Raw genomic sequence first — 22,793 nt, forward strand, 5'->3', positions numbered from 1 at the left:
ACTGTCCACCCGTGCCTCCCCAGCCTGGACTGATCCCAGGAACATCCCTGATCCAGGTGCAGCCCCAGCTCTTGGCCGTGTCCAACCCCAGGAGATCCCCAGGACCTGCTTCTCCCCATCAACATTTCATGCTTGTACAGCTCAGGAATATTTGGGTTTTCCTCTGGAACTTTGGGATGATGCTCCTCTTGCTCAGCCTCACACCCCATTCTGGTTTTGTACAACATTAAAGTGTTACAGGTATTCCAAATCTGGGCCCAAAAGGAGGCTTGAGCTGTGCCAGGGGATGGAACAACACCCTTGGGTAAAAACAGCCAGAGACTGGGGAGGTTTGGCACTTGAGTGGTTCTTTAGAAATTCCCACATACTGCTGCCTACAGCAGAAGATTCAACAAGAACCAGGTGACAATTTGAGTTGATAAACCCCAGCAATCTGGGAAATACCTCCTCATTATTATATATTATAATTATAATAATATAGTAATAAATATATTATAATATGATACCTTCTCATATATTACAGAAATTATATATTATATAAATTCCTACATACTGCTGCCTACAGCAGAAGATTCAACAAGAACCAGGTGACAATTTGAGTTGATAAACCCCAGCAATCTGGGAAATACCTCCTCATTATTATATATTATAATATAATTATAATAATATAGTAATAAATATATTATATAGTATAATATTATGCCTTCTCATATTATATATTTTAGAAATGATATATTATAGAAATTCTTACATACTGCTGCCTACAGCAGAAGATTCAACACGAGCCAGGCAATAATTCGAGTTGCTAAACCCCAGAATCTGGAGCATGCCTTCTCATTATTTATTATAATTACTGAACGCGGGATACCCAACTCCCCCCTGCCCCGAGGGGAAGCCCTCCTGTTGGAGAGGCCGGGTTGGTGCCGTGTACAGCCCGGGGGCTGCGGGATTCGTGCCTCTCCCGGCGCAGCGATCCCGCAGGTGGCGATGTTGGATTGTCCAAGCCGGGTCCCCCCGCCCGCGCCAGACCGGCCCCGCTCGGGGCAGCAGCGCTGGAGCTGCCCCGGGTCCAGCGGAGCAGGGCTGGACTCTGAGCCCCTCCGGAGAGGGACAAATATTGCACAGCTACCCCAAACTCCAGACCACGTGTTAAATGTACTGCTCTGGACAGCTTGTTTGATCTTCACAGTGAAGAAACCAAAGCTGAACAAATCAAGGAAAGGAAAAATAATTTCCATTTTCTGGGGGTCACAGAAAGTTCAGGTTCTTCGCCAGAATTAAACATTTGCACACAGGTCTCAGTGGAATCAAATGATTGTCTTTCCCAAAGAACATTTTGAGAGGAAATTGTGAAATAGGCAAGTAAAAGCTTTTTAATCACAGCTATAAATTAAAGTTTTTCTACATCCGCTTTTAGGCTGACTTATTAGAGAAACAGTGATGGAATTACTGGAATTAATTCTTATTAATTTGGAATATCCATTCTCTTTTTCTCTATGGCTGGAGTGCTATAAAGACTATGGGAATTACTAGACAGAAAGCATGTTCTTCACAGCTCAAGCCAATGTGTTTTGTGTGAGAAATTCCCAGTAACAGCCCCAGATCTCCTTTCCCTGTCTCCTTCCACTTATGTGGCAGTGGAATTTTGGCTATTCTGGGAAAAGGCCAGGTCATAGATTAGACCTGAGTAAAAATGTAATGTAACTTTCTGCTTTAACCCAGGCAGGAGAGCAGAGGGGTGCAGGGGGAGCTGTCCCTGTCACAGTGACGTAAATTGGCATCGTAGCCCTGTTTTCTCCCCAGGGACACTGGGTTTATCCCCTCAGTTTAATTAAAACCCAAGCAGACAAGCCTGGTTTATGCCCTCAGTTTAGCTCCAACAAGCAGACAAACCTGTTGTCCTGGGATCCTTAAATCTGATGGTGGAAGTGCAACCTTGCAGCCCCCAAAAATTCACAGTGGGTGCAAACATTTCATAGACCCAGCGTGGTGTGTCCACATTCTGAGGTGTTTCTTTCTGCCTCCCCAGGTGCAGGTGCTGTTTGTGGGGTGCAGCAGCCCTGGGCTCCATGTCCTGCCCTCTGGAATGTGGGAGCCAGGGAGGAGCTGGGAGAAGGTGAGCAACCCTTGTGGAGTGAATCCAGCCAGCACCCCTGTATTCCCTGGGGATGAGCTGGTCAGTGTGTGGGATAAGGAACTGCGTGTGAGCACTCCCATCATTCCATCCCATAACTGCTGTGATTATCTCCTGTGCTGGGCAATTTTCTGCTCATTTGTCTGAGGTGAAAGTCAAGCACACAGACCGAGAGCACAGAGCTCAGCTGCTGAACAGAAAGTTGCTATTTTGACATTTTCCAGACTGGAACTGTACTTTGTAACGCCAATGTCCTCTCTCTCCTCTCCCCATCACATTTGTAAAGATAATGGGAAACTGCATTTCCAAAGAGCAAAGGATGCAGGATGCTCTCCAGCTCCAGCCTCGTTCAGCTGGATTGATTTTAGCATAACTCCTCTCACAAATGAGCAGCACATTGAGAGCTGAGTGCACTGGAGCCTAATGGGTTTAATTTCTGTACAGCTGGGCTGTGACAAAGCTCCTGAGCCATTCCAGCTGTGCCTCTCCACTGAGTGGCTCTGGAGCAGCCCCTCCTCAGGGATGGAACTCCACACAGCACCTTAACCTGGGGAAATTCAGTGTTTTATGAACATCTTGGGTGCTAAATGGCAGCAATTCATTTAGAGAGGCAAATCTGTTTGCCCACAGAGTGGGTTCATCAGAAAGTCTGTGAATGAGCATAAAACAGATACCATTGTGTGCAACTGCCACTGCATGTTCTGCTTGGCAAACCCAGTTTGGCTGTGATAAAATGGGCTTGTCCCACAAGACCTTGTAATTGTGCCCTGGCCCAAATAGTTTCTCCTTTAAAGGAAAACATTGCATCAAAAGAAGGACTAACATAAGGAAAAGGGTGATTTGTACAACCTCCTTTGGGCTGGCTTTGCCTGGTGGAGGTTGTAAAAGATTTCCTGTGGGAAAAATGAAGATATTCAGAATAGATCTCATCTGGACAAGTCAGGTGGCCTTGCTAAAGTTTCAGATTTTAAGGTGGCATATCAAACTTTGTCCTCCGTAATCTTTGTAGTCCCTCCTTCAGATCCATGTGGAGTTTTTTCCCAATTTTCAAACTGTCAAAGAGATCCTGGTGAAGGAACTCCTGTAACTAATTCCTGATGGAAGAGTTACGTGTGTTGGTGATGAGGGAACAGCATCCCACGAGCCACAATGGCAAATTTAGTGGCCATGAGTGTTTTATTTTGTAGTGAGAATCCTGATGAGGGATCATGGCTGAATTCCAGCCCTACAGTAACAGGAACAAGTGTTTCAATTGTTGAGAAATTACTTTAATCATTGTTTTCCATCTGTAAAGTGCAAGTGTACAGCAATGTATGGAACAGTTGGGAATTATGGGCAGAGCCAGGGGCAGTCTGGAGAGGAATGACCTCAGTGCATCCATCCCCATCCATCCATCCATCCATCCATCCATCCATCCATCCATCCATCCATCCATCATCCATCCATCCATCCATCATCCATCCATCCATCCATCCATCCATCCATCCATCCATCATCCATCCATCCATCCATCCATCCATCCATCCATCCATCATCCATCCATCCATCCATCCATCCATCCATCATCCATCCATCCATCCATCCATCCATCCATCCATCCATCATCCATCCATCCTCCATCCATCCATCCATCCATCCATCATCCATCCATCCACCCATCCATCCATCCATCCATCCATCCATCCATCCATCCATCCATCCACCCATCCATCCATCATCCATCCATCATCCATCCATCCATCATCCATCCATCCATCCATCCATCCATCCATCATCCATCCCTCCCTCCCTCCCTCCCTCCCTCCCTCCCTCCCCACCCTGGCCCACCCTGTTTCACTCTCTCTCCACACAGCTGTCTCTGGCTGTTCAGCTCTCCCAGGCCGCCTGAGGTGTCCCTTGTGCCCTTCCCTGGGCATTGCACCCTCCCTGCCCTCTGCTCACGCTTCAGTAGTTTCTCTGGGAATTACCGGGAGTCTGGGCAGTCCCTGCTCCTGGGCACTGCTGTGGCACGAAGCCTCCTGTCCCTCTTGTCCCTCCCTGCTCCCTCCTGTCCCTCTCCCGAGAGCCAGCAGGTCCGTCCCCTGCCCTGGCCAGTGTCCGGAGCGCCCGGAGCCGCCGGTTCCGCGGGTCTCGCCCTGCGGGCGGTGCCCGCTCAGGGCGTGCCCGGGGGCTCCTGCCCGGAGCCCGGGCTGGCGGCGGGGCCGTGCCCGTTGCGCTCGGGCAGCGGCTGGAAGGTGAAGAACTGGCAGTGGCCCGGCTGCCCGCCGCTCTCCCGGGCCGGGCTGAGCAGGGAGCTGCAGTTCCTGCACTCGTGCAGCGTGCACAGCTCCAGCTGCGGCTGGCTGATCCTGCTCACGTAGCCGGGGCTGGGCGATGCCGAGGATAAAGTCCTCTGGCTGCCGCTCAGGAAGCTGCCGCTGTCCTCCAGGGAGTCCCTGCGGGCGTGCTCCAGGGAGCAGCGGTTCCAGGTTCTGTAGCTGTAGGGCCACCAGCCCAGCTGCTTGCGCCGGTGGCACTGGCATCGCAGGATCTGGATGAAAGCCCTCTTGAACTCCTTGCTGGAGCAGGGGTAGATGATGGGATTCAAGCAGCTGTTGAAGTAGCCAAGCCAAAAAATCACCTTGAAGATCGTTTCAGGGGGCTTCAGGGCTGAAAACAGGGATCCTGTGCAGGGGAAAGAAGCAGAGAATATCTGAGATAAGGGGTTGGTCTGCCTTTAGGAAGGGAACGTGTTCATCAGATCACTGTTACAATCTGTGCTTTAAAACTCTTTCATGCACGTTGCTTTCAGTGTTGGTCTTCTGGTACTAAAATGTTCTTTTTAAAGCTGACAAGGAAATGTTTCCCATCTGAAAGCTAAAGGAACACATCATTGATGAAGGGTAAAAAATAAGAAGCAGTCCTTGTGTTTACAGGCCCTCACCTGCTGCAGGAACATCTCCTGATCCCAGGGACAGATCAAACCTTCCTTGTCCAGGCTGTTGCATGAGGCACACAAGGAATAAAGCTGTGCCTTCTTCAAAGAGCTTTCAAAGGTCACTTTTAAAGAAAAGTGTTCCCAGGCTCCTCAAGAAGAGCATTTCCAAACACACCTCAAAACTTCTAATACATCATCTAGCAGCTCCTGAACACCCCTCCATCTATCCAGATTACTGTGAGAGCTCAAACCTCCCGAAACCTGAAGTTAATTGGGGAACTTCCCACGTCTCAGACATTCATAAAAGTGGTGTAACCCAAACCAAGAGGTCATTCTGTGAACACTTCCCCTTCCCTTCACAACCAAACAATTTCCCTGTCCAGGCTGCCCAAATGAAAAGCTCACACTGGGGAATCCACTTCCTGTCCTTTCAGTGGTAATTCATCAGCTAAATTTAGCAAATGGGGCTGGAGAAAAGAATGCATGAGGTTTTTATGGCAAACAGAGCTGGATCTGCTATCCATCTGGGAAAACACCTCTGTGTCTGCCTCCAGTGACCAAGGAGTGGGGATCCAGGAGAGAATTCCTCTGTCAGGAGCTGGAGTTGGGTTTGCAGAGCCTTTCAAATGGAAGCTGACAGCCCAGCCTGGCTGGGAAGGAACCTTTCCCTCTGGAGTGGTTTTGGATTAGCTGGGCTGTGAAAGCAGCTGAGTCAGTGGTGGCTGTCAGGAGGGGAGGGATGTGATTCTGGGCACTGTTCCCATCTCACAGACACGCAGAGGTCGTGCCTGGGGCCTCAAAACTATGCAAGAGCACTTCCTCTGCTCCTGGGTAACAGCTCTGGGGTGCCAGCACAGCCAGCACAGCGTGTGTGGGGCCAGAGCTGGGCTGCACGCCCTGCACAGAGGGTCCTGTGCAGCCAGATCCCAGATTTTATCCTGGCAGAGTTTGGGATTGGTGCCAGGGCCGGGCTGCACTCCCTGCATGGAGGGTCCTGTGCAGCCAGATCCCAGATTTTATCCTGGCAGAGTTTGGGAATGGTGCCAGGGCCAGGCTGCACTCCCTGCATGGAGGGTCCTGTGCAGCCAGATCCCAGATTTTATCCTGGCAGAGTTTGGGAATGGTGCCAGGGCTGGCTCTGCCCTGGAGCTGAGGAACCCAGGGTTAAATGGAGAGTTTAAGGGGATTTCCTCACGACTCTGCACTTCAGGGTTTTACAGGACTCCTGCAGGGTGAGCCCCTGTCCCTCAGGGCTGAGCTGCTGGCAGTGTTCTGTAGGGTTTGGCCAGAGCCTTTTCTGTGCAGCTGCTGCAGGTCCTGCAGGTCCTGCAGGTCCTGCCTCCATCCTGATGGACGCTGCAGGAATTACAGAGCACAACGTGTCCAACAGCAGAGAAACCATGAAATGCATTTGAAAAGTTTCCAGCATGCAGCAAATCAGTGCAGCTCCCAAAACTGTGTCTGAATGTCTCAGGTGAAGGATCCAGTGACAATTCCTGGGATTCATGGACTGAGCCATTACATTCTTATAAAGCTTTAGGAAAAGCTGATCTTAGTTTATAACTGCAGCCAAGATGAGGAGGATGCTGCTGAATCTTCTCCATGCTCAGCTGCAAAACCCTTGCAGGGTTTATTTTGTAAGTGGTAATTGCTGATATTTCCCTTCAGTTTAGAGAAAAGAGAAGCTCTGTGGCTTTACAAAACAGCTACAAAGCACCACAATGTAAAAGGAATGTTTTGGAGCTCACACTGATAAAGTTCTTTAATTGTTTTCTGGAATTCCTTTAAAATAGAAATTATTTTTAGCTCCTAAAGTCCAGCCATCCTCGTGAAGTGGCTCAGGAGTCTCTATTTTTTCTCCACAGAATCCACAGAGGTGGATTGAAAGGTCTGCCTTTGTCTGATACTGTAACAGCTGGAAATCTGTAAGACATTCCTCTACCAAATTTAAATATTTTTAGTCAGATTAAATGTGGACAGAGAAAATGCTATAAATAAAATAAAAAAATAAATAAATAAGGAATTCTACAGGCCAGATAAAATGAGTGAAAGTCTAGAGGTGAAAACTGAGAACCAATGCAGATAAAGGAGCCATGCCTGTTTCATCTACATCACACACGAACTTACTCCTGAATTTCTCAGTTTCAAAACCTTTCTATTATTGTAGCTAAATGTTGATCTTTAATTCTATTTGTTTATTTTAATTAACTACAGTACCTTTTATTTAGCTGCATTAACCTGCCAGGAGCAAGCAAGTGTGGGCTGTTTTGATGCCTTGATAAAATGCTAAAGCAAAGCCTGCTGGACACACCTGAACACCAGACTGATATTTCCTGCTCTAATCTCCAACCACTTCCCCACTGCAGCCTGATAAGGAGATTAAATATTGCCCTGTGCTGATTTAAATTGCTCTTTAAAATGCCTGGCAAATTTGCAGGTGGTTGTCTCCTCAGTGATTTACTCCCTGTGGGGTGGCCAGAGGGATTTCCCTGCTCCAAGTGATTGCTCTCCTGGTGTTTAACAGCCTCACTCCAAGGGATGTGCATTTTCTGCTCACTTTTATTTCTTGGCACTGACCCTGTGATTCATTAATCACAGCACCACAGTCTCCCTCCCACTGCACCCCTGACACCAAGGAGATTTTGCAAAGCACAAGTGGAGAACAGGAAATATTTCAGAAAATCAGCTGGATCCGTTTGGAGGGATCAGGTTTGATGGAGCTGTTGAGCTTGGAGATACACTGAGCAAGTATCATAAAAAGGAATTAAGAAGTATTTTATTTAGGAAGAACTAATTTAATTTAGGCTCTGGCTGGTTCTTTATAATGAATGCTTTATTACAGAGAAGTCAGTCAAGTCTCCTGAATGAATTTAGGGAACACTGTGGGAAACAATTTGCCATATCAATTCTGCTCACATATTCTGCAGGATACGGAGGCAGAGCACCACTGAGACATTAAAATTCAGAGTCCACTGGAACCAGGGAAGTCCTTGAAACCCTTTGCAAAGGCTCATGAGGACTTTAGTGGACCTGGGAAAAGTCCTTAAAATATCAGGGTGGGCAGCAGCAAAATCTTCTGTAGTGGCCTAATTGTTGCACTCTTAATTAAGGGAAACTCTTCACTGAAGAAGGTTTTAATTAAACATTAATTTTTAATGCACTGTGGGTTTGATATCAATTAAGTGTAATAAATTACTCATAGAATGATCAGTTTTGCTCAGAATTTGATACTTAGATTAGATAATAACTGGGGAGGAGTACTGTGGATTCCCTGGATTTAAGGACAAGTCACTAGGGATGAGCTTGGGGCTGTCAGGTGCTGTTTTCTGTGCCTTACAAAGGCATTGCATTTCAAAATCTTCTAAATCTGGTTTTGCTGAGATGAAAACACACCTAGGGGGGAGTGTGCTGAGCTCCTTTCCAGTTTCCTGGAAGAAATACAACATCTGGATTTATTGCAGTGCAATGGTACAACAGAGTCATGTAAGGGCTTTGCTGTGTGCCACTGGATATTCCAGCTGGGAAACTGGAGATCCTGCATGCCTTTCTCATTGTCTGAAGATTAAAGAGCCACAAAACATGAAACTCCTTCTCTCTGCTGATAGCAGGTTGAAAATGAAGTGTTTCCAAACCTCCTTGTTTGCACACCATAAAATAGAAAGGGAGAATTGGTAATTAGTGATTGGGTAAAGGTACCCTTGGGAGGCAACCCAAGGGCCAGTCTTCTTTCAGAGATTCCATTTTGGTGCAGATTAGAGCCATTCTGACTGGAGTTAAATCTGAGCTTTTCAAGAGAAAATTCCAAGGTTTTAAAAACTGCTCTGGTGAGGGAAAGGGTTGAAAAACACCAAATGGTGACAGCTGAGTCCTGAGCAGGGAACACAGGAAACTTCACCAACATCAACCCCCATCTCCATCTGTCCCCCAGGAGCCAGCTTGTGCAGGAATGAGCCTTGCTGTGCAAGGAATCTGCTTTATGGTGGAGCTTTCCCTGGGAAAAGTGATTGATCAGATCTGTGCTGTGACCAGCACGAGACTTTCCAGGCTGGGAACCTCCGTGGTTCCTGCAGGAGCCACAACTCCTGGAAGCTGCTGACGGCTGAGTTACCTCCTCTGTGTGCACAGGCAGCACAATGCTCCCTGCAGGAGTGATACTCTGCCCCTGAGAGAGCTGTTGTGAGTTTAGAATGTGCTGAAAGGATGTGGTTGCCTTTTGTTTAAGCTTCCTGCAGCCCTTCACACCACGGGCTCAGCCAAGCCAGCTTGCCAAGGTTTTAGAGCTAATTGGATTTCTAAAGCTCCTGATTCCTTCTCTTCCAGCATCCAGTGTTTGCTTACATTCCCCTGGACTTATTTAATAAAGGAAAAAAACCCCAAACAGTAGATGTTTACAAACAGTAGATGATGAAGTGGAGAGGATGGTTATAAAACTTAGGGTTGGTCAAGCTGGGAGGCTGCTGGAGAAGAGGATTAGGATAACAGGGAAAACAGTTGGAAAACAGTGAAAACTGATCTTGAGAAACACAGAGAGCATCCAAAATAAGCAGAATCAAATTCAATAAGGAAAACGAAAGGGAAACTGGATGAATTAAAAGTAACAATGGGTAGCATACAAATCTGACAGGGCTCCAAGTCTGGCAGCTGTCATTCTCAGAGTAGTGATACCTCATGAATACCCTGGAATCATGGAATGGTTTGGTTTAAAGGGACCTTAAAGGTCCCCCTTAAAGGGGGACACCCTCCACCATCCCAGGTTGCTGAGAGCTCCAAAGTGTCCTGGTTGTGAGGAATTTATGTCCTAGGATTGACAACCTGTAGCAGATGCCTCATATTTCAGATGAGCAAATCACTGCAGTGAGAACAGCATGAACTTCATTCACAATGACTCAAATTTGAGAGCTTTTGAAAGGCTCCGAAAATGGAAACTTATCTGGAGTGGCCAAAATAAAACCAGGACTTCAAGGAGCACAGATAGGCATGAGATGTTTTCCTGAGCCCCAGAGCTGCTACACCTCCTTGCATTACAAGTAGTTGCAAGGCACAGCAGCTACATTTGATTTCTGAAGGGACAGTGCCTTGAATTTAAACACAGAATGACTGCCCTGGGCACCACCTCTCAGCCCAGCCCAGCTTTGTGACTTCCACCACTGAGAGAACTCACCTGTGTTTAAACTGTGCTGCCCTCAGACAAATAGGATAAAACCAAGATCAGTTTTGGTCAGAATCTTGTTCAGTCTCTAAAGCTGGCAGTGCACAGGGACACAAACACTGCATTATTGTTGTTATTAGTTAGTCCAAAAGAGTTACAAACAGCAGCTCCTGACTAGACAGACCAGGAGCCAAGATTATCCTTGTTTTGCAAGGGATTATCTGATTGAGGGAGTCTAGAAAAGCTGATCTGAGTCTGCTGACATTGCATGTATTGCACCTAAATATCTGCAATTACTGAACATGCTCTGGTGTTTTCTCTCCCCCTTGGTTCTGCCTGACAGCTGAGCCAATCTGTCCTGGCCATGGCTGGCAGGAAATAGCTCCAGCATGGAGCTGAGCACTGTTACAGGGGTGCTGGATGGATTTCCAGCACAGGTTTTGTCTCTGGTCCCTCAGAGATGGTTGGTTCTTGCTTTCCAGTTCCTGGGGCTCACCTGGAAGCCCAAATAAACAGCTCCAAACCTTGCAGTGGGTCATGCAGGATTGTTTTAGTAAAGATGTGGAAAACCTCCTGGCTCTTTGGTCCTGGCAGTATCTCACCTGAAGCACCTGAGACCCTGAGCTCTGGCCTCGGGTGCTTTAGGACCAGTTGGATTTGTGTCCCTTTCCTCAGTGCTCCCCTGTGCCCTCCAGCCTGAGCAGCTCCTCAAGTGTTTGCAAACCCTCATGTCCAACTGCCCTCCTAAAAGCAACATTTCCTCTGAGACTCCCTTCCCTCCTGCCTTTGATTTCCTCTCACTGCATCAGTCCTGGCATTTTTTCCCTTGGATCTCCCTGCCCTCCTGGCCCAGGAGCTGCTGCCATCCCTGGGGCTGAAGAGTCAGCCCTGGGTGATTTCTCTGGGTTTTTTCTGCGTTGCTCTGTATATTTTTTTCTGTGACACTGACCACTGTAGGATTTCCCTTTGTTCCTCTGACAAACAAATCCAAGGCCTACAGAGGAATTACCCAGGAATTTGTGCAGTTTGCCCTCCTTTGATAACAACTCTGTCCTAAACCCCAGACATCTGTAAGTGACTGGTAACTGATACTCTTTGCAAGGCAAAGGCTTAAACCAGGGCTTAAGGGAGGCTATTTCAGTAGGAAGAGAAATCATCCCAAAGTAATCTGCTGCTCCCCACGTGCCAAAACACTCTGTGCTGCTCACGGAATGCCCTCTGATGTTTGGTTGTCCAGTTCCTGAACTTTGCACCAGGACTGACCTGCCAGATTGCCACATCTCATGAATTTATCTCAATTCTGTAACGATTAACTCGAGGTCATCGATTCGAGAGAGCTGGGCTGCTCGGGGAGGGGAAGAGGAGGCAAATGAGGTGAAGATAAGCCAGGCCTAAAGCCCTGCAGAGAGCAGAGCCCAGTGGCACTGCCAGCACCAGACCTAAAGCCTGGAAGGGTTTCCCATGGGAACCAAGGGGCCTAATTTGGTATTTCAGAGGTTGGCCTGACATAACATAAATCCACATTCTGTACTTAAACAGAATTTTATTTTAAGAATAATTTTGTGCTGGCTGACCTTCAATGTGCAGAACATTTTATGTTTTTTATTACTTACAGAGAGATTCCAAAAGCCTGATCCACAGTGACAGTCCCACCAGGTGTATCTTCATCCTGGGGCCCTTGGGACCTGTCCCATGTCAGTTCAGTTCCAAGAGTTGTATTTTTCTTTGCAGGATCTGTGGGAGCAGGCTCTGAACTGGGCAGTGCATCCTTCTCTGATCTCCACTGGGATGATGCAGCAGGCTGGGGAAGTGCCCTGGTTAAGTGCCTGGTGAGTTTTCCCTCTGGGAATGTCTGGGAGAAGATATCTCCCAGATATCTTCTGGGAAGTCTGCTCTGATATCTCAATTTACAGCAGTGACACTTAACCTCTCCTTATACAATCAATCATTTTGTATTCATTTTTTAAACGAAGGCATTGACATAAAATTGGTCCCTCCATTGTTTAAAGGAGGGAGTTTAATGAGTGTTACCTTAGTTCTGCAGGGCTCTAGCCTTTAAATAAAAAGAATCTCTTTTACTCATCATTTATCAGCAATGAATATTTAATGTAGTCCTGCTGCCTAAGGAAGAATTTGTATGAAAGGGATGAAAAGAAACATTTATTTTAAAAAATCAAGATATTTACTCCTGGAAGCTGAGTCACTGAATTTATGAGCCAAGAAGTTATTTTAAAGACACAAATGTCTTTAGTTTTTTTCTTTTTTACGGTGAATCAGAAACAATTTTGAGTGGCAGCAGGGTGACTGCACAGGCAGGGAGCTTTTATAAATGTGCAGCCAGGATGTTCTGCAGCTCCACTGCTGTCTGGACAGAATATCCAACACAGGAATAACCCACATTTCTCACAGAGTTCTCTCTGGGCCCACTTCTGCATCCCCAGGTGCTGAAGGCAGCACAGCTCAGTGCCCCAGACCTCACTGGGGGTAATTCAGTGCTGAGAATTCAATGCTGCTCAGTGCCTGTGCTGTCAAGGCTGGCATTCCAATCTGCACTGGATTCAGAGATTTCCTTGGGATTTTTGCTTGAAAAAGGCTCTGGAAGCATTGATATAATTTCTTTTCATTTTTCCAAGCAATCTGCCTGCTTTCAGCACCACAGCTGCTCCCAGGCACAGCTGCCACCTGATGGAGTAACTCTGGGCTGGAATATCAAATGGGGAGCTGTGGAATAAATTGAAATGCCAGACTGGAAGAAAAATAATTTTGCCTGGGAAACTCAAAAAATTGCTAAGAATACCAAGGAAACTCTGCTAGATCCAAGTAGATTTGTTCAGACCTGGGGCTGTGGTGCTGCAGAAATAACATTTACCAGCTTGGCAGATGTTTTGTACTTGGATCCACAGAAATCCAGAGCTGCTTTGCCAACACCCTCCTGCAGAGTCATGGAGTTACTGGGGGGAACAGGGAGCAGAGAAACAGAGACAGAAGTAGCAAGGATGCAGATGTGAGGCTGTGATTTGGGTCACTGGGGCAAACAGGAGCTGTGAGAAGGAGAAGCTGAGGGAGAAGCCTGTCCTTGTAGGAAGGGGAGCTGTCTCAGCTGGACAGCCCAGGGACCAGTGGAGAGCTTGGAAAACATCAGCACCTTTTGGATTCTACAGCTGGCCTATCCTAGGAATTGATTTCATACCACTGGGTGCTCTCTAAAGGGTTTTTAATAGCATGTCACTGAATTTTGTGTCTTCAAGACACAAAGCAAGAGATTCCTGCTATAAAGAGTGCAGCTCACTTAGGAATTCTTTCCCCTCTGCTGCAGTTGAGAGCAGCTGCACTGTGCATATCAGGAAACTGACTTTTCCCACCTGTCCTAGTGAGCAATGCTTGAATCATGCCTGACATCCTCAATTGGCTCTGCACTGATACATAGAGATAAAAATACAGGGGTTGGGCAGTGCTGCATCACAAATTTAAAAAGAAAAATCAGGGACAAGGGATAAACCCAGCCTATTCCTAGTCAGCAAAACCAAGGGAAAACACCCACTGTGGAAATGCATCTGGATCTTGCATGGAGTGCTGTGGACACCCTCTGTCCCCTTTTTCCAGCCAGGGGGCTTCTGACAGGAATGCCAGGGATTCCAGCAGTTTTATGGCACTGCCAAGTGCTCACCCCTGCAGCTCTTCTTGCCCTCAGCTCTGGGGTGCCAGTGCCACCCTGGGGGTGTTGGGGTCACAGCCCTGGGCTGGGCTGGGGTCCCCAGCTCTGGTTGGTCCCCCAACACTGGGTTTGTCCCTAACTTTGGGTTTGTCCCCAGCACTGGTTTTGTCCCCCAGCCCCTGTGCCAGCCCTGGTGCTGTGGTGCAGGCTCCAGCCTGTCACCCACTGCTGCCTTGGCACAGTTTACACAGGAGATAAAATCGTGTCCTGGCAAGCAATCAGTTCTCCCTCAGGTGATTTAACAGCTTCTCACTAAACCTCCCATGGAGCCCAGGAGATCTGAGCTCCCCAAAGGGACAGCTGACAGTTGAGTTACTGAGTGTCAGTAACTGGGAGCTGCTCGGTGGCTCCCTTTGCTCCTGCCCTGTGTCTGTGTTTTTGCTGGGCTGCTCCACACCTGGGCTGGGTGAGGGGGGTCAGTCCTGGCTCCTGCCACCCCCCAACACGAGCTGCTGTGTTGGCAGCTGCCTTTTTTTCCTTCAATGACTCAAAATCAAGGAGGGCATCTGCTTTATCAGGGGATCATGACCTACTGCTACAAATCTCATACTGCTACATATGGTGAAATACATTTCTATCCACAGCTGGGAATTATTGCTTGTTTTATGCTATAAACTTCCTCTAAGAGCCAGTACAGGGACTTAAACTTCAGTAGCCCAAAAGAACTTTACTCATGGTTTTCCTTCTGTCTGTAATTTTTCAAATCCTTAACGTGACCTTTATGCAAGTCTTGAGTCATAAAGATTTTAAAATTCAGTATAACAAGCTAGAGATGACGAAGTTGCCCTGCAGTAGCTGAAGCAGTAAAGATTCTTAATGATACACAGAGATTATAGTTTTATAATACTCCACTAGGACCAGGCTGCTGAACTCAGTTTAGTTTTCTACAACAACCTCTAAAAATATTCGCTTACTACTCAATCAGAAATGTTTTGGTTGGGTAACTAAGTAAACACAAATATAGAACATTAATAAGGCTTTTTCTCCCTTTTCTTTATCCACCTCTTTCCATAATTAGGCTGCCAGATTGTCTCAGAGAAATTAATTTTGGACAGATATTTCTGAGAGCTCAGTAATTGAATATCTTGAGATACTCCCCTTCAGAGCTTGTGCTAATAATAAAAACAACACAAGAACATTTCACAGCTTTGGGCACACTGAGCAATGTGTTAAGGCCATGCCAATGCTTGAACAGTATTTTGAAGTTGAAAGTGAACAAAGTGGCTGCCAAAGCTCCCATGGCAGTGTCCAAAACGAGAGTTGGTGACACCAGCGAGCACCTTCCTTGGGATCTGTGGGATCTCCTTTGCTTTTGGGATTTGGTCAGTCATGTTTGAACTCACAACTAGAACTTTTCCGCTTCCCAAAGCTCAGGGGAGTTTTGGCCCTCACAATTAACTGAGTTCATTTCCAGTGAGGGCATCTTAAAATGTCAAAATCCTACTGTGTTTTATCCCAAACACGGGGCAAACCTGACCTGAACCCCCAACACTGCAGTGCTGCAGCTCTCTGGTCTCATCTAGGATTTGGGGTAAAGCATTTTGGTAATGTTTCTGACACCTAATTCAATTCAAATGAACAACACAAAGGGGATTTAAGATATGAACCCTGGAGAAATTGTCCCCTGGGGTGACACGGGCCCTGTGTCTGCGGGTGAGCAGTTTTGTGCAGCTGCACACTTCCCAAAGTTCCAGTGTGACTCTTTGCACATCGGGAGCTCCCTTCCTTTCATTCCCTTCCTTTCACTCCCTTCCTTTCATCTGCTCACTGCAGCTCTCCCAACAGAATCTCCTTCTCATCCCTCTGAGTCCTTTCCAAGATATTTCTGTGGGATCCAGAAAACCCACCCCAATCCCTGCCCTCACACCCCCAACTCACCCAGTGGCAGGACAATGAAGAAGGGGAGCCAGCACAGGATAAACATGCCAACCACGATTCCCAACGTCTTGGCCGCCTTCTTTTCTCTGGAGAACTTTAAAAGTTTGAAAGCTAAGGAGTTCCTGGGGTTGTGACCCTTGGACTTGGTGTGGTTCAAGGAGTCCTCGTGAACGTGCTTGTAGTGAATCCGTAAGGTCAGCTCCTTGGAGTTGGACATTTCCTTCATCACCCCAGCTTCCAGGTTCCTGGTAGTCCTCTTGGCCACGACGTAGACCCGGCAGTACATGACGAGGATGACGATCAAGGGGATGTAAAAGGAGCCCAGGGAGGAGAAGAGGGCATAGAAGGGCTCCTCGGTGATCCGGCACTCCCTGTCGTCCTGCGGGGCCGGCTCCTTCCAGCCCAGCAGGGGCCCGATGGAAATCACCATGGACAGGACCCAGACAGCCAGGAGAGCTAAAATCGCCCTTCTCCTGGTGACCAGCGTGGGGTACTGCAGGGAGTAGCGGACCCCGATGTATCTGTCGATGGAAATGGCACACAGGCTCAAAATAGAGGCTGTGCAGCACAGCACATCCACTGCTGCCCAGATGTCACAGAATATCCTCCCCAAAACCCAGTAGCCAAGCACTTCCAGCGTGGCAGAGAACGGCAGGACAGTGAAACTCAGCAGCAGGTCTGCTATGGCCAGGTTAATGATGAAATAGTTCGTAGGGATTCTTAAATGTTTGTTGCAAGCCACTGAGAGAATTACCAGGATATTACCTATGATAGCAAAGAGAATAAAGGCACCGAGGATCAGCCCCACAATGATCGCCCTGCTGGTGGCCAGGGCAGGTGAATCCAGGTCGCTTCCTGTCTCGTTGGAGTTGTTTGCAGAAAAATTGCCATAATTTAGTGCAGAGCCTTTGAAATATCCCGGTATCGATGTATTGGATGTATCGCCAAGGTAGGTATTCATCTTAAAATTCATCCTCCATAGCAAGCTGGGGTCGCGTCCCTCGGCGAGTCAGCTCAAAGTCATCTCCGGACCCGCGAAGTGGCTGCAGAGCCGCGGGCAGTGCGAGCAGGGGAATTCATGGTCCCGGGGAGCCGCAGTCCCGGCACGGGGAGCCCGGAGCCACCGCACGGGGAGCCCGGAGCCACCGCACGGGGAGCCCGGAGCCACCGCACGGGGAGCCCGGAGCCACCGCACGGGGAGCCCGGAGCCACCGCACGGGGCTGCTGCGGGCAGCGCGGGGCAGCGGAGCCACCGCACCCGCGCGGGGCTGCTCCGCGCTCCGGCACTGCCCGGCGGGGCCGCTGCCAGCGGCGGCAGAGCAGCAGCAGCAGCAGAGCAGCAGCAGAGCAGCAGCAGAGCAGCAGCAGAGCAGCAGCAATCCTGCCCGGAGCCGCGGGAGCTGCGCTGCTGCCGTGCCTGACACGGGGCGGGCTCTGCGCTGGCCCCGGAGCGGCCGCGCCGGAGGCGGAGGGACAGAGGGACAGAGAGACAGAGAGACAGAGAGACAGAGGGACAGAGAGACAGAGAGACAGAGGGACAGAGAGACAGAGGGACAGAGAGACAGAGGGACAGAGGGACAGAGAGACAGAGGGACAGAGGGACAGAGAGACAGAGAGACAGAGAGACAGAGGGACGGAGAGACAGAGGGACAGAGAGACAGAGGGACAGAGGGACAGAAGGACAGAGGGACAGAGAGACAGAGGGACAGAGGGACAGAGAGACAGAGAGACAGAGGGACAGAGGGACAGAGAGACAGAGGGACAGAGAGACAGAGGGACAGAGAGACAGAGAGACAGAGGGACAGAGAGACTGGGGCACAGGGGGACAGAGAGACAGAGGGACAGGGGGACAGAGAGACAGAGGGACAGAGAGACAGAGGGACAGAGGGACAGAGGGACAGAGGGACAGAGAGACCGGGGGACAGAAAGACAGAGGGACCGAGGGACAGAGGGACCGGGGGACAGAGAGACCGGGGGACAGAGGGACCGGGGGACAGAGGGATGGCTCCAGGCTCCTGCACGGCTCCGCCGTGCGGGGCCAGTGCGGTGACCCTGCGGTGGCTGTGCGGGGACAGTCGGTGGCTGGGCTGTGACAGTGCGGGGACAGTGCGGTGCGGTGGCAGGGCTGTGACAGTGCGGGGACAGTCGGTGGCTGGGCTGTGACAGTGCGGGGACAGTCGGTGGCTGGGCTGTGACAGTGCGGGGACTGTCGGTGGCTGTTGGTGACTGTGCGGTGGCGGTGCAGGGACTGTCTGTGACGCTGCCCTGTCAGCGCGGGGACCCTGCGGTGGCCGTGCGGGGACAGTGAGGGGACAGCAGTGAGGGGACAGCAGTGAGTGAGGGGACAGCAGCGGGGACAGCAGGGGACAGCAGGGAGGGGACAGCACTAGACGGTAATGCCGGCCGGGCGACACCGGGGGAACGTCACGATCTTTAACTCGTTGGCCACAGGACCCTGCAGTGCAAACCTGTAAAAAAACAGCTGCATTGTCTGAGAAGGAATTTCCTCGGTGGGACGTGGTGAAAAAAGCAGTTTAGGGACAAAATGATCTGTTACCCTTTTGCCCGTTAAGGAAATATATTGGAGTTTATTTTGTGACTCACATATCATTTTAGAGTGCTAATCATCTCCTAAGGACAAATAGCTTGGTTCCAAAAATCCCTGGTTTATTTGTACTATTCATTATTCAGTATTGCTAGTCAATATTCAATGATGGCATAAAGTTTGTTTCTGATTAAGAATCTGATAATGAAATAAAATTGTAGCAGATCAGTAAAATCTTGATGCTGTTCTGTACTCCTGCACAGGGCACCTCTGTGCCTTCATCTCCTCTTTTCCACCTCTGTAACTTTTCCAGGCAGAGTTTATTGTGACCCCCAGCCCTGAGCAGAGCTGAGCACCCCACCCACAGCCCAGGGGAAGGCAGAGACAAGGATTTACTTTAGGAAATACTTTACCTTTAGTCCTCTGATGCTGAAGTATCTCCCTGAGTCTTTGCTCAGGGCTCTGAGGTCACTGATGTTGTTAACTCATCGTAGCTCTGGGAAGAGTCATCCTCTTACAGTAGCCTATAAAGCAAAATATAAGTAATGATTTATTCTGTAGATAATAGCCTGTAATGTTGAAAGTGGTTGCTTGGTTTCTTCATCTTGTGAAGCTTCGGGGAGAAATCTCAAATCTTTAGAACTCAGTGCCATGAAAAACAACAAGTGAGAGATTTGCTGAACATAAAACTGCCAAAATCCTGTTCTCAACTTTCTGTCGTCAGATTACGTCCCCCAGCTGTTGCCTGCTGCACTCTGGGTTAGTCTATATTGATTTTCCTGTTACAAAGTGTACTGTGTTTAAAATAAAAACTTCATATTTAATAAGGCAGCTATGGCTGAGAGTTGCAGCTGACTGCTGGTTTTGAGGACAAACCTTGTAAACAGAAGTTGAATTTGAGTCAGGGAGTGCATGGCAGATGTTGGTGTGGCCCTTCCCAGCACAGGGCTGGGGCAAAGCTTTGTTGTTCAGAAACTTCCCTTTGCAAGGCTCACAAGAATGGCAGGATAATGCCACGGAGTCACTGGAGGGGAGAGGAACAAACACTGGATCTATGAGCTTCACCTCAGCTTTTCTGCCCTGCCAAGCAGAGCTCTCAGTGCTGAAGGGGCAGGCAGCAGCTGGGCTTGGGGCATCCATCCTTCACCCTTCCAGCTCCTCTGGGCTCCACTCTCAGCTCTGTCTGGGATTTCTGACCGTGCTTCTGTGCCTTGTCTGGGAATTCCTCAGGCTGGGGGCTCTGTCCTGGGGCCACAGCTCTGCCCTGGCACCAGCCAGTGCAGTCCTGGTGGCACAGAGGGCACGGAGCCACTGCAGCCTCCCTCTGCTGGGGGCTGAGCTACAGCCATTGAAAATGGTTTGGTTAGATCTTTAGGTCAGACACGACCCTGCTACAGCCTTTGGCACGTGAGAAAACGTGATCAGTGCAGAATGTGAGAGGCTGGATAAGGAAAGCTCTGTGAGGATGTGAACTGTCAGCTGGCATCCTGTGGGACGTGCCCGGCCTGCCAAGGGGGACAGAGTGCCCTGAAACTGCTGCCTGCCTTTGGGCACACTCCCAGCAGACCTTGTAGTCCCAAGGAACCAGATCTTTCAACAGCCTTTCAGCAGCCACTTCCAGGAGTCAGCTGGTTCCAGGACACAGTGCCCACAGCAGAGGAGAGGGCAGAGGGAAGGGAGCAGGTCCTGGCTGCTCATGGCTGGACTGAAACATTTGCTCAGCACTGGGACCAGTCTGCTTCCCCTCCTGGTGCTGCTTTCTGTGCCCTCTGGAGGAAAGAACAGATGGAAAAATCCCATTCCAGGGGCCAAAGGAAGACAAAGCTGTGGCTCATCCTGCACGGCCCCTGGAGGAGCCAGGTGTGTTCTCACAGCCCTGCTCACCAGGCATGCAAAAACAAACCCTGGATGATGATGAGCCTGAGCTGGTGAATGCTCACAGATTGCTCTGAGATCTTCAGCAGCAGGTGCTGTAAGAGAACCAAATGTATTCAAACTGAGACACCAGCATTAACTCCTTACCTGCCTGGGGCTGAGGGATGGAATAGGCACTCTGAGAATAGGGAAATTTTTCTGCCACGGGTTTGAGGTGGCACTTGGAGCCAAAGACACCTGCTCAGAGAAGTGCAGACAGGATCCATGGCAGAGTTCCTTTCATCCAGATGAATCACAGTGTTCAATGAAAAAGTGAATCTAATAACCCAAGGATCCTAGTCAATTATATTTCAATAATGCTCCCAGAGTCGTTTTTCAATGACTCCTCCATTGGAAGAGGAGCCCTTTAGCATGGCTCAGCTTTGTAAGGGGCTGTGCTCCTTTCCCAAATGTTAAAACATGTGCTGGCATTTGGATCTGACCCTGAGACACAGCAGAGACACTCCCAGAGCCCTTGGCAGCACTGCTCCTGACTGGGCATGGGGGATGAGCTGGCCCAGGAGATCAATGGGAATATCTCCATGTAGATAATCCCTCTGGGGCCTTCCCCTCTCACTGCTCTGCTCCTTTCTCTGCTGTCAGAGCATTGCCAAGGAGTGGAGTGAGGAGCTGGGCTTGGGGAAGGTTGTTGGTGGGATTGTGGGTGGGTGTTTGGGTTCCTGTGCTGAAGAATTGTATCTGCAGCTCTGAGAAGGGGTGAATGTTTGGCTCTGGATGGTGTTCAAAACAGAGCTTCTCTGCAGGGAGGCCCTTAAATCTGTATTGAGAAAAAGATGAAATTTGTCTGCTTTTGATAGAAACGTCACTGTTAGCTCCAGAGCTCACTTAATTATTGCTTGTTTCATGAATTACAGTGGATAAGGCTGGTACTGTGCCTTTGCAGAGCTGGTACAAGGCTCCTTCCTCAAGTCTTTCTTCTGGAAATCACAAAAAAATCACAGTGTCATCCACAAAGTGTATTTCCTTCATTTCCATTCTTTCTGAGGGGCAGAACTTTGTCCTTCGTGGAAAACCTCTTTGTCTCAGCCAGAATGATAAAATCTTCCCACAGACATTGGAAAGACACTGGATTATGGTTTCCTCACCTTTTGTGATTAACAGGGAACACACACAAACCCTGAAACCCAGGAAAGGGATTTTCCATGATGAGAAGAGAAAAAATACATTTAAAATGCTAATTTGCAGTTCTCCAATGGTGATATTTAGAGCCTTGTGGGTTTATTTTCAGAGTAAGGGAAATATCTCTGAGGTTTGCATTAACAGCCAAGGTTATTAGCTGGAACTTGCCAAAACAGGATTGCACACACTTGCAATTTGGAATAATCTTTTCTTCTGTAGTTACTCAGTGCTTGTCATTTTAATGTAAATAGGATTTGAAGAGCATTTTTTGGGTAGAATTAACTAAAATACAATTATTTTCACTCTGTCACTGGCTCTTAAATCCCCTCCCAGACTTTGCCCACTGCACCATGGTTTTTTCTCACTGTGCATTTCTGTCAGAACCCTGCTGGAGACTCTCAACATTTATCAGTAATTTCCCAGTTATGGATGGAAGCTTTATCTCAGAGGCTTTCTCAGGGTGGTGCCAGCAAGGGACTGTGCATTTGGCTGGGGTGGGAAAAGAGAGTCCCTGCCTGGAGGAGAGAGGGAGGAGCAGCAGCAGGGCAGGTCCTGCCTGTCCTGTGCCCGGGGCACCTCCTGGCCACAGGAAGTGCAAATCCCTCCCAAAGCTCTGCCTAACTGCCCTGAGGAGAGAGGATTTCTGCCTGATCCCACCTGGAGAGGATCCAAACCCAGGGAATTCTCTGACTCTGCAATCTGCCAGAGTTCTAACCCAAATTTCAGGGAATTTAAGGGAACCAGTCGAATGCTGGTGGAGAGGCTGGAGGGGACACCAGGCTCTCCTGGAAGGATCCTTTCCTTTGCTTTGCTTTGCTTTGCTTTTCAGCTGTTTCAGAACTTGCTTCTTTTGGGATAGAATTATAATGGAATAAACTTGAGGTTTCTAGATCTGAGAAATTAAAATCAATACAGATTGCCCAGTCTTTTTAAAAAAAAGGCTGGGTATATTTATTTACATTAAATAAGTTCAACTTCACTGAAAATATTTAACCTGAGATAAAAAAGGCAGGAATTAAATGCTGGAAAAAGAAATCCATTTTAAACAAGCACAAAGCTCTGCTGCTCACTGGCATAAACCAACGTTGTGCCAAGGGCTGAGCAAGGTTAGGAGCAGCTCAGAGGTGTTTGTGGCTCACCAAACAAGCCCTGATAAAGTGGCTGAGGTGACCACAGAGCTATAAATCCCCACACCTCAGGAAATAAACTTGGAGGTGAATTCAGGCTGAATAAAGCTCCTCATGCTGTCACAAGTAATTAATCTCATTTCTGTGCCTCCTTCTCAGTGGTTTCTTCACTCTGAGACTGAGGTACCCAGCCCAGAGGAGTATTTGTAACACAACAGAAGTGGGGCTGGGAAAGGGAATTTTCAAAGAGAGCTGGGCTGAGTGGGATTTTTGC

General features: G+C 48.6%; 1 protein-coding gene and 1 long non-coding RNA gene across 2 annotated transcripts; one reads left to right on the forward strand and one right to left on the reverse strand.

Annotated features, from left to right (window-relative positions):
- Nucleotides 1-936: 936 nt before the first annotated feature.
- Nucleotides 937-12,282, forward strand: LOC132334286 (uncharacterized). The gene is made up of 2 exons (XR_009488370.1): nucleotides 937-2,116; nucleotides 11,932-12,282. It is a non-coding gene; the product is annotated as an uncharacterized LOC132334286 (long non-coding RNA).
- On the reverse strand, nucleotides 3,957-16,993 carry ADRA1B (adrenoceptor alpha 1B). The gene is made up of 2 exons (XM_059860224.1): nucleotides 15,794-16,993; nucleotides 3,957-4,798 (listed from the first exon to the last, which is right to left on the reverse strand). The coding sequence occupies exons 1-2, from the start codon at nucleotides 16,764-16,766 to the stop codon at nucleotides 4,287-4,289; spliced, it is 1,485 nt and encodes a 494-aa protein (XP_059716207.1). The 5' UTR covers nucleotides 16,767-16,993; the 3' UTR covers nucleotides 3,957-4,286.
- Between the last annotated feature and the right edge of the window lie 5,800 nt (nucleotides 16,994-22,793).

This window comes from Haemorhous mexicanus, chromosome 15 (assembly GCF_027477595.1).
Source record: "Haemorhous mexicanus isolate bHaeMex1 chromosome 15, bHaeMex1.pri, whole genome shotgun sequence".
In the NCBI taxonomy this organism is placed as follows: domain Eukaryota; kingdom Metazoa; phylum Chordata; class Aves; order Passeriformes; family Fringillidae; genus Haemorhous; species Haemorhous mexicanus.